This window comes from Caloenas nicobarica, chromosome 2 (genome assembly GCF_036013445.1).
Source record: "Caloenas nicobarica isolate bCalNic1 chromosome 2, bCalNic1.hap1, whole genome shotgun sequence".
NCBI lineage: Eukaryota > Metazoa > Chordata > Aves > Columbiformes > Columbidae > Caloenas > Caloenas nicobarica.
Window position 1 is genome coordinate 69,536,461 of NC_088246.1, and position 15,274 is coordinate 69,551,734.

Here is a 15,274-nt window from a genome sequence, read left to right on the forward strand (position 1 = left end):
AGAGTCAAGATTCTGATCCCATCTCTTCTATGCTCTTTTACCCTCAAATTTCCCATTAAACACCCCAGATGTGTTCGAATTCTTCCCGTAAGTTTTCTATGTTCATCTTTTTAAAGGCAGTTAAGAATGACAACAAAGTAAGATGTCTTTACACTATTTTTTTAATGTTGCACGAACTGGATTTTACAACATTAGAAGAAAAACCCAAAGTAAACCTTGAAGACAGAAAATAAATATATTTTATGAATATTTGCAGAGTGCAAAAATTGCATCTGTAAAACGTTTAAATGCTGAATCATACAACAAAAAATTTACAAAAGCATTTATTTCTTTATATGTGTAGCTTTCCTCTTATAAACACAAAAGTATTTTAACAAATCTTACAAAGATCAAACCCTTTTGCCCTTCACCAGGAGAAAAGTGGTGAAGAAAATGTTATTACCTGGAGGAAAAGAAAAACAAAACGCAGATAAACAAAATATAAGCTGAAACAACACCTAGATGCTGAGGCAGAATTTACCCGTGTGCCACGGTGCAGGAGGCAAGCCGCCCCGAAGAAGGGCTGACCCTGTGGAGAGGAATGTGACTCCTCCGGCTGAGACGAAGCAGCTCCTTGCGGTATCATTTACCCTGCACAGCAAGGCGGTGCCCCCACTCCTACTCCTCTCAAGCCAAGGCTTCGAACAAATGCATTTGACAGCAGCATTGGTCCAGCCAGGAGACCTTACACTGAGAAGAGGTGGGAATGCTGTAAATCATAGAATCATAGCCTAGTTTGGGTTGGAAGGGACCTTCAAAGGTCATCTAGTCCAACCCTCCTGCCATGAGCAGGGACATCTTCAACTGGATCAGGTTGCTCAGAGCCCCGTCCAGCCTGGCCTTGAATGTCTCCAGGGATGGAGCATCTACCACCTCTCTGGGCAACCTGGGCCAGTGTTTCACCACCCTCATTGTAAAACATTTCTTCCTCACATCTAGCCTGAATCTCCCCTCCTTTAGTTTAAAACCATTACCCCTTGTCCTATCGTAACAGGACCTGCTAAAAAGTCTGTCCCCATCTTTCTTATAGGCCCCTTTTAAGTACTGAACGGCTGCAATGAGGTCTCCCTGGCCTAAACCCAGTGCCTCTGTCTGCAAGGGGCAGAGGCGAGAACCCAACTCAGAGAGGGCAGGACAGGGGTCCCCAACTACTGTTCAGAAATGCACCCTGCTGTCAGACTTGGACACTTCCAATCACACTTGTATTTAAAACACACACTTTTTTTTTTTTTTTTTTTTCCAAATAAGCAATTCTGGGGCAGTTAGAGAGTTCTCAGAAGGTGACCCTTGACGCCACCATCAGCGTGGTAGGTAACAGTTCTCCTTTTCTTCATTCACAAGACTTGCTCATTAGGCAAAGCAAATGCATAGACACACCGAGCTCCAAGTAACTGATCTGAACTGAGGTTTCTTTGAAACTGAAACAGTCCATCATCAGAGACTGGAAAACTAAAGGAACAGATATTCACTGTGGGATTTGGGGACTCTTGGGGGTGTGCGGGTAGCTGGGGAAAGGGCCAGCTTGAGATAGAGCCCTTGATGGAACTCTGGCTGGTGCACGGTGAGACAGCCTGGGGGCATCGTGGCTGCGGTGCAGCACCAGCCCCACACTACGCATGCCGTACAGCTGGTGGCACTCATAGAACCATGGAATAATTTTGGTTGGAAAAGACCTTTAAGACCATCAAGTGCAACTGTTAATCTAGCACTGCCAAGTCTACCTTTAAACCATGTTCCTAAGAACCTCGTCTACACATCTTTTAAACACCTCCAGGGATGGTGACTCAACCACTTCCCTGGGCAGCCTGTTCCAATGCCTGACAACCCTTTCCATGAAGAAGCTTTTCCTAATATCCAATCTAAATCTCCCCTGGTGCAACTTGAAGCCATTTCCTCTCCTTCTGTCTCTTGCTACCTGGGAAAAGAGACCCACCTGGATGAGTCTCTTGTGCAGCACATCCACTGCGTGGGCCCCAGCAAGCCGTAAAGCCAGGAACTTTCCTGAAATTTAAGCAACTAACTGCACAGGTGCTGCAGCACCGCACATCCAACCTGTCTGGGATCTCCCGGCACGTGGCCACCAGAAGCTGCTGCTTCTGTTTGGACATCCAGAAGGCACAAGCAAATGACTGAAGTCCCTCATTTTCAGCCAAGAAAAGAGAAAGCCTCTTGGGCAGAAAGGGAAAGAACGAGGTCGTGTCCTCTAAAAATCTCGTCAACTAGTATGACCTTGTATAGCCCAAATTCGTGATGGTAAATAAAATACATTGCTAGAAAATTTGCTTGATTCAAGGAACTAACTTGAGGGATCATAACAAAACCTCTGATATAACTAAAAATAGCAGTAAACATTTACTGTGGACTGCACCAAATCATAGGAATTTACCTTGCCAAGAACACCATGACCTTCTCCACAGGAAGCAGATGAGAAAAGGTTTCCAGTATGAATGGAACTGAAATAAATCTATCACATGATAAAATGCAATGATACTTCAAATTTAATATTTTATAATTAATCATTATAAATTATAGACAAATTGTATAAATTATAAAAACACATTGGTTCTGAGTAACTTGACTGTAGTGACACAACACTAATCTCTGGGTTTCCTGTTCAGCAAAACCATTCAGCTCTCACTTCATTACTTTACTAACTGGAGGACAAATAAAAATTAGACTGCAGTTTTCCAGAACCTTAGCAGTAAGTTCACCTTCCAGCAGATTGCAGAGGAATCAGCTCTTGCTATTCCAGGATAGGTAAATTTTCACATCTTTATTGCCAGCCATATAAATTAGGGTCTGATCCTACACTCTCACATGTGAGAGATGTCTTACAACTGTTTTAAAACTAGCATGCTCTGTTCAACTATTTTAATGTATTTTAAAAATTATCTTACTGTATAAGTATACCCTAGAAAGCCTCCAGGAGGTATGAATCCCTAAAATATGAAGCCATACAAGAGAAGCTTTTTTGATTTATATAATAAAAATATGCATATATAATGTAGATTTTTTTCCCAAGCACATTTCCAGCTCCTGTGAAGCTCAAAAGCTGTAGGGCTCCTTTATCTAAGAGCTCTAATGAAGCAGTCTTTATTTAGGTCTTCCAAGACAACTTCTTAGGTCTGAATGAGTTTTTCTAAACAAGCCAAGTCTGGAATTTCTATCTTCAGTCATTTATCTCAGCATCGAATTTCTTATTAACACCTGGGAGAAAACTGTTGGAAGATTTTTATCCTCATACAAAGAAATTTACTAATTTTTCTCTAAGAATCTTTGACCTGAGACAGAGGATGAAAAATACAATCATCAAAGGAATTAGTTTGAGAAAGATGAGAGTGACTGGGGGAAGGAGATTATAGTGCAAAACAGATTTCAAATTTTTAAAGTGGCAGGCATGACAGCACAACCACCCTCTGTGCTACCAGAGAACAGAGCAGCCAAAAGTTGATTTCATTGTCCCATTGTGGAAATGCAGTTGACTTCTGTCTACTTGTGTATCTTCAAGTGAACATGAAGGTTATATCCAGTTTCTTTTCATTCAAGTAAAAATCATGCACATTTTAAACTTATCCTTGGACTTCATGCTATGTTACTGGACAGACAACAGTACATAGCATTTAGCATCATTAAAGCACCGTAGAAACATAAATTACTGTTACTCCTCATGCCCTTCTTTGGTGTAAGTAACCTCATGCACCATTAATAAATCATCAATTACTAAATGGCAGCATTGACCATCTCATATAGTTCTAGAATAAATATTGCAGGGAAGTACTTATGCTATAGCATGACAAGAATTTTCTTTTTATTAACAGGTGGTTTTGGGAGCAGGTATCACCATCCTCATTTTAACACAAGGACATGAGATGCTGAGTGGGATCCTCAGCTGTGTTTGACACAGCTCCAGTGACTGCCGTGAACTTACAATGAGATATGCGGCCACGGAGATGCGTGGCCAATTGCAGCAGAAATCCCAATTTCTAGCATGGGTCTCTCATTTTAGGATCTAATCTTTAAACATCTAGAGTCCAATCTTCAGAAGGGCTGAATGCCTCTGGTTCAGAGGGAATAGAGTAGTTACCACTTTCGTTCTCCAAGGGGAGAGTCTGTGGACACTGTCAATGTAACATAACCAGCCTAAAACCCCCAAGGTCTCTTTTAGTGGCTAAGGGCCCCAGGGTAAACTGGTGATGGAGCCAGGGTAGAGGGTGTGCTGTAGACCCCAGCTCTGGCACAGTACCCTGCCCTGAGCTCTCCCCTGGGTGTCACCCACACACCAGCCACCTGCCACGGGGGAAAGGAGAGGGATGGCAAGAGCAGTGAAGCCTGGTACTAACATGCACCACATCACACAGATGGAGTTCAAGAGGGTGGATTTACAGCTACAGTGACTTAGAGTCACAAGTAGTTGGAGCCCTGGTTTTGTTTCTTTCTCCCTGATTTCTGTTAGTAGTATTTGTCATTCTTGCAATAAATCCCTTACAAAATAACTTTATCTATTTCTATTTCTTTCTATAAAGTAAAAAACATAACAAAACAAACAGCCTAAACAACACCAAAACCCACTACTCTAAAAAGGTTCCTGCTAAAATGGTTCTCTGGAAACTCTGTGAGCATGACTCGTTGGTGCAAAATAGATGCCTTCTGGAAAACAAGGCAACAGGGCCCTACTGCTCCCAGCACTTCAGCACAGGTACAGCTCTACTCGGCAGAATTAGCATGTCCTCAGCTGCTGGCCACGTCAGGGTCTACTTAACGCACATGCTCAGGTGTGTTGCACCATGCAACGAAAAGCCAGGATGCATGGTGTACTGGCCACAGCCTTTTAAAGAAAACAATCTTTGTAAGACTTCTAGTTTAAGCCCTAATATATTTCCAGAGCTTGTTTCTTGGTCAATTTGTTGCATTTACAGGGCCAAAGGAAGGTGTGCCTGTAGCTGATGCTCTCCTTACCCAGCTTTTGTGTAAAGATCCCCACCTAAGGCTTGGGCCACTGCTACCAACCTGCACGCAGGCTCCTTAGATGCCTGGACTGGCATTCAGCCTGTCAGGTTGTGCTAACACCTGCATACTGAATTTCTACCGCTTTTGATAGCCTCACACCAGGGACCTAAACTGGCATCAGCAATAAGAGGTGCACAGGGCAAGTGTCACCTGTCTTCCTCCTGCGCGGTAGGAAGAAGCCTCTGAAAGGAGTTACCCTGTGCTCAAACTGAGGAGTCAAAAATGAACTGACTAGGGTGGTTTTCCCAGACTCTACAGCTATGCACGTGTGCAATGCTTTTATAAAATATTACCCTTCCAATCATTTAAACAAATTCCCGCTCTATGGAGAGATCTGCATTAACTTTAGACAACATTTAAAGAACCGAAAAAGCACGAATTTGTCTTACAATACAAATGGTGACCTTGTGTCCATTAGTGTATTCTGGGCAAGACAACTGCAATTGGCTGCATTTCTTTAACAGAGGGAAGGACTTGGCAGTTTCATTAACACAGCAGTATTAATGAAAAAAAACATGAGACACTTTCATTCTGCTAGGCATTTTAGCAAGAACAAGATGAGAGAAAGGAAGAGGAAAGGAAATAAACTGGGCTACCAGAAGGTGCATTGGATGTAGGTAAGACCATAAAACATGAAAAGCCCACAAATTTTAACATACAGAGGACATTGGTACATTGCAACGCTGGTTATGGTCAAAGAGACTGTACAGCTTCTATATCTTTGTCCTTGAGGCTTCGTTAAATAAGACTTTCAACTGCAAGTTCATAAATAAAGTGGAAATGACAGTAGTGCCATAAAAACGTAGGTAGAAAAACAGTGCAAAGCCAAGAGCTGGACACTTTAATCTGTCACAAGTACTCCCCAAGCACTACCATTACTGCTCTTAAAGAAAACACATACAGAAAACATTCTCTATTTATTATAAATGGCAGTTGCCTGCATTGTACTCTCTATTTAGAATGTACTGACTACCTTTCTGCTTCCCTTTGAAGCTGTGGATGGAGAATAAATATAGCTTTTCACATTGGTGAGCACTGCCTGCCCTCCAGTCACAACTGGTAGCGAAGTCAGACAGTTTTTATAAAAGCAATCGATTAAAAAGTAAGCCAGACAATATCGTTTAAGGCTTTTGTCCCTGCTAGTCTGCTCAACAGACTACACTTTCTTAAAATAAGAACATTTACCACTTCTGTTACAGAAACCAGAGAGCGAAGTTAAACCAAAAAAAAAAAAAAAAGGTCACATTTGCAGCTGCCAAGAAGGCAAAGTTCCTGAGGCTCGGCCAAACGCAAAGATGCTCCTTGCAGCTCTTTTCAGGTGCTTCACGCTGTGTGCAGGGAGGAGGGTGAGCCCGACACGAGGCTCAGGCTGAGCATCTCATTTAAAACCTGCAGTCCTTACCAAAAGTGGGCTGGAATTACAAGGGATTACATAGTGCAAACTCGTATCAATTCCCACAGATATAAAATGCACAGACGGGAGTCCAGAAGAAAAGCCGCCACCAGGCAGGGTTGTGAGGAGCACCAGCCATTAAGGAATTAAGGAAATAAACTCTGGGGAGCAGAGTCTGATCTCAGCTGCTCCTCAGTCAGCCTGGAGTAACTCCAGCTCTTCAGTGAGGTTGCAGTGAACGTCTACAGGTGTAACTGGTACCAGGGTCTGAATCAGTTTTGTGGTGAGGCATCAAATTAAAATGAAGGGTTCATTAAATGACAGCCTTTCAGATTTAGAGTAACTAAAAATTACCAGTAACCGAGTTTAACCTTGAGCAGGACAGAAGAAATACCGACCAATGGATGTAGCTTACATTTACACAGCATTTCTCAAGTATTCACTTCAGCAGGTCCACAAGGTTTTAAAGGAGGGTTTGGCTTAGCCTGGTCTGAGTAACTTTTTAACAGGGTTCTTGCTGCTACCTCATGTAAACTGCTGAAAAAAATATACTGATTGCCTAGAAAATAAATTGTGCAAATGTACTCGGTATATCCACACCCATGCGGCCACTATATAAACACACGACCAAGATCCCAATGCTGGGCACAGAATAGGAACCGTATCATGGTCTTTCTTAAAATATTAGCTTCATGATGAGTTTGCTACACTCATGTTACTGAGAAAAGGCATGCCCAGTGGGAAGGAAAAATGCATACTCCTAATAGTTCAAAGTAGATATGTCATGTTTGATCTGAAAAAATACCAGCTTTCTCAAAGTAGTCCCGTCTCTCAAGAGAGAGTCCTGTCTTAGTTAGAAATAGTTTTGGTGTTTTCACTTCTGTAATTGAGATCAACAGTATAAATCAAATTGACTTCAACGGTGAAAGAAATGCCATGGCAGCAAATTGGCAGGAAACTGTCAAACATATTTTCTTAACAGTTTGTTACTTTGAACGGGACACAAGCTAGCAGGCACAAGAACTTAATCAAACTTTTTCTTCTCCCTCTTTTACAAAATACCCAAAACTTTCTGAGAAATCTGAATGTTACTAAGAACCAACATGAAAGCATGACGGTAATGACTGGGTCTGCAAAGCCAGAGTAACACTGCAGGATCAAGTCACGTGCAGCTGATGGAAGATGGTAAAGTTCTACCAGTCTCAAAAGGTGGCTAATATTTAGGGATAACAACTACTGAATGGTGTCCTGTTTTCCTTTTAGAAAGCTAAAAGCCTACACCATACGTACTGCACAAGTATCTAGACTTTCTTCCACACTGAGACTTGTTAGAGTAGCCTGTAAAGAATAGGCACTTATCCCAAGAATTGGCAAAAAAGAGAGTATTGTTTGGTAGATACGGCACCAAAATACAACCATCGTGCTTTCTCACACACGTATGCTGTGTAGGCGGAGGCTCAAACAGACAGAGTTTTAGGTTGTTGGTGGGCTGTGTTTCTTCTTTTTGCTTCGGCAAGATTTGCAAACGCAGCAGATGATGCATGGAGATGCCACGAGCAGCAAGGGAGAGGTCACCAATGCTATGATACCTAGTCCAACAAGGATCCCCACAACCTGAAAGACATGGTGGTGAAAAATATGTATTTAGCTCATGTGGAAAATAAAACATGTGTGCATGCATAAGCACAGCATAGGTCACAAAAAATAGATGAAAACATGAAAACAATCATCTTAGTCCTCCACTGAAGGGTAAAATCTCTTTGCTTCATGCACACATGAGAGCTCTACTCAGCTGATTAGGAACACACCTGCGTTCTGTTCCACATCACGGAAGCCCGCGAGTGGCCCAGTTTGTTTCTGCAAGGGCCTCTGTCGTAATGTCTTAAGAAGATATCTTTCTGAAAAACAAAAGAAGCTGTAAGGGCAGGTTACAGTACTGCGGGGAGAGGTTCAAGACTGGACTGGAAATAAAACGTTCCCGATACTGCTTTAGAATTACCAGCTGCCGGAAGACAAGTTCACCTGTCTTCCAAATAATTATCTAGACACATTTCTTGCAGTTTCAAAAAGTGTGATGTGTTTGGGACCTGCACTATTGTTTAGCATCTTTCCTCCCTCGCTTTTAAAAGGCATAAGCATACACATTGCACCTATTGCACAAATACCTAGTCTGTAATTTGGTGATGATAAAGGGGCCTGTAAACACAGATATTTCTGAGAGCTAGCAATCTGAGGGATCATCTTTCTGAAGTACTTCCAGCTTCTGTTCTGCTGTCCCTACATTTTGTATTACAGTAATTTGCTTCCTAGGCTAAACAGAAAAATTTTAAAAGTAGGAAATCCCTGTTTTCTTTCTCTTTTCCCAGTAATACTTACTAAACTATCCATTTTATCTTCAGAAGGTGACTAATGCCCTGCATTACCCTCCCCTACCTAGCTGCGCTGTAGTTTGACTCTGCCTTCTCTTTCATGTTTCAGCTCCGCTCTTTGGCTCTGCAGGTATTACCTTCATCTACACCCAGAGCTCCTGTAACCCTGCACATGTAAAAAAATTACATTTGAATCACACAACTACAGTTTCTTTTTTATTTTCTCCTTTGAACTGACAAAAACTTGGAAAGGGCATGTGTGCAGAGGCTGTGAGAATCTGACAGCCTTCCAGCTCAGCATAGCCATAAGCAATCATTGTGTACTGTACGTACTCTGAGGCAAGCCCTAAGACTCACGTTGAAAAGCCACATTCACACACACAGAGAAATGGGACATAACGCTAAGCAAAACCTGTTTAGCATGCTGAGAAAAGGAAGGACGAAGAATGAGGAAATCTCAGTGTTTGCTGGCTGGGGAGTACAAAAGAGAGAAAAAGCCATGCAGCATCCAACATTTTATTTTCAGGGCTGGTAAAGTCTTTTTCATACTCCCACAGTTGGTACTGATGACTGTGCCAAAAAGAGAAGCTGTCAAATACATGAGCACATTACCTCCCATACTCTTAATCCTGCTAGAAAGCTCTAAGTCCATACGAGTTGAGACTAGTTGGTATCACTTGAGAAATAACCAGCAACCTGCACTTCATAATCTGTGTTCATAATCCAACATTTTTACTCTCGAGCCTATTAACCAGTCTTCAGCAAACACAGCACTAGACATGGCTTAGTAAAGGAGACCTAGTCCATATGAGCTCTTAACACATCCATCTGTGAAACAATCCCTCTCACCCTGTACCAGACTTTGGACAGGCTGCAACCCTTGCAGCTGGAGCAGGTGGAAAACACTTCCTGGTCTCAACCAAACTATTTTTACTGCACCGGAACAGGGAATCAGAGAAAGGTAGCGCTGGAACAACCCTCCAGAAAGTAACCAGTCTGTCCCATTTCCCTCAAAGAACTAGCATGGGATGCACACAAGTGGCTATAACCCTGTATAGAAAAACGGTGTTGATATAAATAAAAGCAGTGGATGAATGAGAAGAAAGAATGAAGTTAGAAGCTGAAGACAACACGTACACTAGGTTATCAATGAGTTGGTGGAGAGCTTGTACAGACTAACCCCAACCTCGTTACCCTTTATTTAGCTGGTTTTTTGTGCAGCACTTACATCCAAGTTCTGTAGACAGTACCAGCAAAATGTGTGCTTGCAGTTCTTGCACATCATCTGAGCACAGCCCTCGTTTCGCTCAATATAAATCCGGCAAACTGGACATTGCTTAACTGGCGCCTCTGTCTCCCTTCCAATAAGTGATCTAGAAAAGAAGGGAAATATTAAAATGAAATGTGAATGTAATTACTGTCGATATTCAGCTCCACTACCTAATGTGTACTGTGCATATTTTCCAGAGCATCTAATGTTGTTGTCTTAATGCACTCAACATGTGAAGCTTATATTCAGTACAATACACTGAAGTATAGTCACTACTAAGTGTAAGATTATTTATATCACGTGAGAGTGAAACTCCAACCCCATGGTCTTTTATGCTTCATAAAACCAACACTCACTACACCCACAAGCGTATCACCTATAGCATTAAAAATTGGCACTTTGTAAGACAGCTTGCACAATTCATTTAACATGACTGGATTATGCAATTTACAGCACTGTTCCCTGCCTGAGCAAAACAGCCTTAAACACCACTAAAGCCAAAGATCAAGCCTGGAGAAGAAAAATTGCAACCAGACCTCTTTGGCAACTCCTATCGATGCAGTGTCTAGCAAGTAGAATGCTTAGATTTTAAGTAAGTCTTTCATTTATTGCAAAAAGTGATAGCAAATTTTGAGTGCACATGACTGAACATAATCTGATTCTGAAAACAAAGATGGATGGCCACAGACATATAATTTAAACACAAAAGTGTTTTCTTTTTGAAGATTAATGCCTTACGTAACCTTATCTGTAGGTTGTTTACGCCTATGTAAAATGAGCCTAAGTCAGATTTCTCACACCAAATGGGACATTTTACACCCACTCTGTGTAAGAGTTAAGATTCAGGTGGGCAGAGATTCTATAAATATTAAGCAAGGCTGATTTCTTAATCACAGTACAAGCCAAGTTCTGATACTGGAATACTAGTGTGCTGGATTTTTTATCTGGGCACGAGTCATAATTTTAGCATGCAAACAGAGCCTTCAGGCAGATTCAAAGCCCTGGAGGGGCAACCCAAACTTCATAAGTATAGAATCATAGAATATCTCAAGTTGGAAGGGACCCATAAGGATCATCTAATCAAACTCCCTGCAGGACTATCTAAAACTAAACTGCATGACTAAGAGCATTGTCCAGACAGTCCTTGAACTCTGACAGGTTTGGTGCTGTGACCACTTTGCTGGGGAGCCTGCTCCAGTGACCAGCCGCCCTCTCAGTGAATAACCTTTTCCTCATGTCCAAACCTACTACCTTATACAAATAATATAAAGCGTTAAAAATAAAATGTATCATTTAAAATAATAATTAGAGTGGAATTACAGTTAGGAAACATCAAGGGAAAGGAACAGTCTCAGAGATGCACCTAAGGACCTAAAAGGAAGTCATTCCACGGAACTGATGTGAGGCACGCAGCTAGCATCCCATGCTCAAAAGAACCAAAAGGCTGCATGGCCTCCGTGGCTTCCTCTCTTACCCCTGCTCAGTTGCTACAGGAGTAGTTAGGATGTCCTGGCACGGGCGCTGGGGGTGCCAGGCCTCCTTGCAAGAGGAACAGAATGTCACGTGGCAAGCTGGGCACTCCACCGGCACTGGCGCTCCCGACTCGCTGGGCGGAACGTGGCACACCGTTTGGCAATCGGCTGCAGGGCACCACGTCCTCCGGGGGTCCAAGTGGACTTCTGAAATGTGACAGAGACATAAAACCATTTATACAGTCCCCTTCTCATTCCGGTGGCATGTGTCAAGGTAAATAAGACTCAGTTCTGTGTGCGGTTGGGGAAGCCGAAGCCCTCTGCGCGCACACCCATGGGCATTCAAGCCTCCCCCTCTTCCTCAGGCAGGTCTGCAGTTGGGCTCTGCTCGGGCAGATGCACCAGCAGCATCACAAGACTGGCAATATGTGACGCGACACGTATTCTTTCCCTTTCTAGGGAGGTACAAAAGACTAATGTAACCGCTGCTTTCTGAGAAGCACGTGTATTTTGTGACACAAGATCGTTCCACGTCTTTCACGCGTCCAGGCCATGTAGTATCTTTAATGTAAATAGCAGAAGGACCCTCATTAAATTAACATCAAGTCACTTTCTATGACTTATTTTCTCCCCTCTATCTACAAACTCCAATTAATATTCACCTTATTATATGATCACTTGTTAGGGAATAGACTACCTCAGATTACTGAATTATTTGGCATACTGCTTCTTATAGAACTTGTTTAGAAGCTTCTATAGAATTTGCTTAGAAAAAGTAAGTTTACTCAGCATAACTTCTGCAAGATGTGAACCTTTGAACTTTCTGCTTCATAAAGTAAAAAAGGCCTCAGAGTCTTCAAGCTAGAAGATAAGGGAAACTGCATCCCTGGAGATAAGCAAAGGAACAGAACAGCGTGTAATAGAGGATGCGAAACAGAAGAATATTTTGGCTATTGCCAAAAAATTATTTTTCTCCACTTGCAGGTGCAAAATAGCAACTGGAGGTCAGGACTTTGACTGACAGCCTTCCTGATTAAAATGAAGAGATCCAGTGAAGAACGGGGAGACACCAGATTCTAATTTTGCAATTGGCCCGAAGTGCCATGCAGAGGGTGGGGGATTGGATTGTGAGGGTATAATTGTGCAAGTTTTTTTCCACTGAGGGTCCCTCTTCAGGAGGCACCCGGCTCAAGCTGCTCTATCCTGTACTTTGCAAATAAATTATTTATTTAAGAATAATTTCTGCAATCCATGCTTGAGTCTCTGCTACGGGAAATCTAGGGAAAAGGAACTTCCGTAACATCAATATTTGTAAGGAATCTGATTACAACAATAGTCAAGGCAAGGCTCAGGGTGGAGATACTGAATTACAGACATCATCACATGGCAGTGAATGACAAATGTTGATTCTTCCTCTCACTCCCCAGCCTTTATTCGAGGACTTTGGGCTTGCAACAGAAACCCAGCTGAAACACGTTCACTGTTCAGGGTGCCCCATTGCATGTGTACTTTCTACTGCTCAAGTCCACGAGGTGCAACCAAACACCCCCACCCTGCAGAGCCTCTCTGGAAAAGGGCTGTTGTGCCTGCAGGACCTGCCTGCATCTCCTCCTTCCCTGGGAGCTCTCTGGTACCACCACTGAAAATAAATAAATGGAGGGGATGTCTCTGGAACAGGTGGAAATCCCTGACTGTGAGGTTTCAAAAGCCATTACAAAGTTCTTCTGTACCTCCAGTAGATAAAATATTGTCCCACTCAAAACAAAAGGCTGCACAAGGGCTCCAGACATATGTTCTCTGACAAATTTTGCTGAAACAGTTGAAGGCACTTCTTCCTATTCACACCCTGCACTGCTCCTCTGCAGTAGGTTCCTGGTAGCCCACAGTGAAGGGAGCTGGTGGATGGAAATCTAGCAGATGCTCCGGTCAGCAGGAAAAACGGTGATATCAGTTCAGTGTCCAGATATCCGGAAACTAAAACCTGTACAACTAGAAACATGTTCAAAGAAGTAAAACTTTTCCCCAAGCTCTCAGGCATTTAGATACATGTGAGCAAAACACCTGGGGAGGACACCCCACAAACTTCATAACCTAATGTGCACTAGAAACTCAGTTCTTTTCCAGTATACCAAACCTCCCTGTTGACTTTGAAAACTTCCAGTTTCTTTAAAGCCATCCCTCCCACCCATTTCTCCACGACACTTACAGTGAGGAACCACATAAGGATGTCCATCCTCTCTGCTGGCTGCAGGACACACAGGTTCACAATGCTCTCACTACAGGTAATTTTTAAGTCTGTGTCAGGGTGCTCTGAGAGATTTGGACAATTTCTAAATCCATGGCAAAGACTGTCATCTCTAATTTAGATGGTACCACTTGTACCGTCTGCCTCCAGCCACTTCATGAAATCTAGTTGCCTTCTTTCCTCTTGTTCTCTTACATATGCTTCCTTTGCCCCCCAAAACAAACAAACAAACAAAAAACCAAAAAACCCAACAACAACAAAAAAACCAACCAAAAAAACCCACCACCAAACAACAACATTTAGCTTTCTACTGAAAGAAAGCCAGAACAGGATAGTTTTCAGCTTCATTTGTGGGGAGAAGAGAGAAACATGGATGGGCAGTACAAGGCATTTTATATTTTCATGTACTTTTAAAAAGTAGTGTCCTGCTTGAGAATTTTTTTATTTCTGTAACTTCCCTCAGTGTCTCTTAAAAGAAACTTGGAAAGACCACAGCCTAGTACTGGCTACTGCATTTAAGTCTTCACACAGTAGATTCTGTATGATTTCTGTTGATAAACAGTAGTTAAAATGAGATAAAGTGCAATTCCTGCAGGTAGCTGCTTAACATACTCAGCTTTGGAAACCTAAATTCTCCTGTCCTGTTTTTGGATAAAAGACAAAATGTCTGGTTTTGACATCATTGAGAGGAGGGGTGTTGGCCTGTAGATCTTACCAATTTTTACAAATTTGTTGCAGCAAGATGTAACGCATGAGATGAAACTCCCTCCTCTTCCACTTCCTTCATTTTACAAAGAACCTACAGATGGTGTTTTGCAATCCATGCTGTCTCATACTGTTTGGTTTACCATGGAGTACAAGTGAAACAAAAAAATAACTAAAAAGGAGCAGCCAAAAAAAGGAAAGAGGCTATCACATTGCTCTGACACCTTTTGGTGAGGGCCATTTGTCCCCCAAGCCTTTCCCCTGCTTCCCCCCAGCCAGTTCAGCCACACTCACTCCAGTCTCAGGAGATAAGCCCTCCCCAACAGTGCTGGTACCAGGCAGGGATCTGGCCAGTTCTCACAAAACACATGAGCAAGGAGGTGAGATGTGGGAGAGAGGCAGGGGGAACGCAGCACCCTGAAGAAAGGAGAATTTCTGGCTCAGGAGAGGTGCTCACTGAAAGGATAAGCTTATGCCTTCCATAGAATATTAGGAACACCTCCTTTTAAAATGGACTGCTTTTTGGTCAGGCATAAAATGGAGGTTCTCGTCATCCACCACTTGGCGTATTGGGTAATTGTCACAGAAATAGAAATACAATGCATATGTCCTAACCACATCCTATTTCTCTATCTCATTACTTCTGATGACTACATCAACCCCATCCTAAACACACATAGAGCAATTCCTGTTTCTTCCATTAAAATATGCTGCACAGAAGCTCTGTGGTTTGGTCCTGACTGGATGCAGAGAAGATATGTAAGAAAGCTTGGT

At 42.5% G+C, this 15,274-nt stretch overlaps 1 protein-coding gene across 3 annotated transcripts in view; it reads right to left on the bottom strand.

Annotated features, from left to right (window-relative positions):
• Positions 1–325: 325 nt before the first annotated feature.
• Positions 326–15,274, bottom strand: part of RNF144B (ring finger protein 144B) — a 101,210-nt gene continuing 86,261 nt past the window's right edge. For all 3 annotated transcript variants that reach the window (XM_065627145.1, XM_065627144.1, XM_065627143.1), the window contains exons 5-8: positions 11,553–11,757; positions 10,037–10,181; positions 8,248–8,337; positions 326–8,053 (exon numbers count right to left, since the gene is read on the bottom strand). In XM_065627145.1, the coding sequence (XP_065483217.1) occupies positions 7,913–8,053; positions 8,248–8,337; positions 10,037–10,181; positions 11,553–11,757 (581 nt within the window). In that variant the 3' untranslated portion in view covers positions 326–7,912. The remainder of the gene's footprint in view (positions 8,054–8,247; positions 8,338–10,036; positions 10,182–11,552; positions 11,758–15,274) is intronic.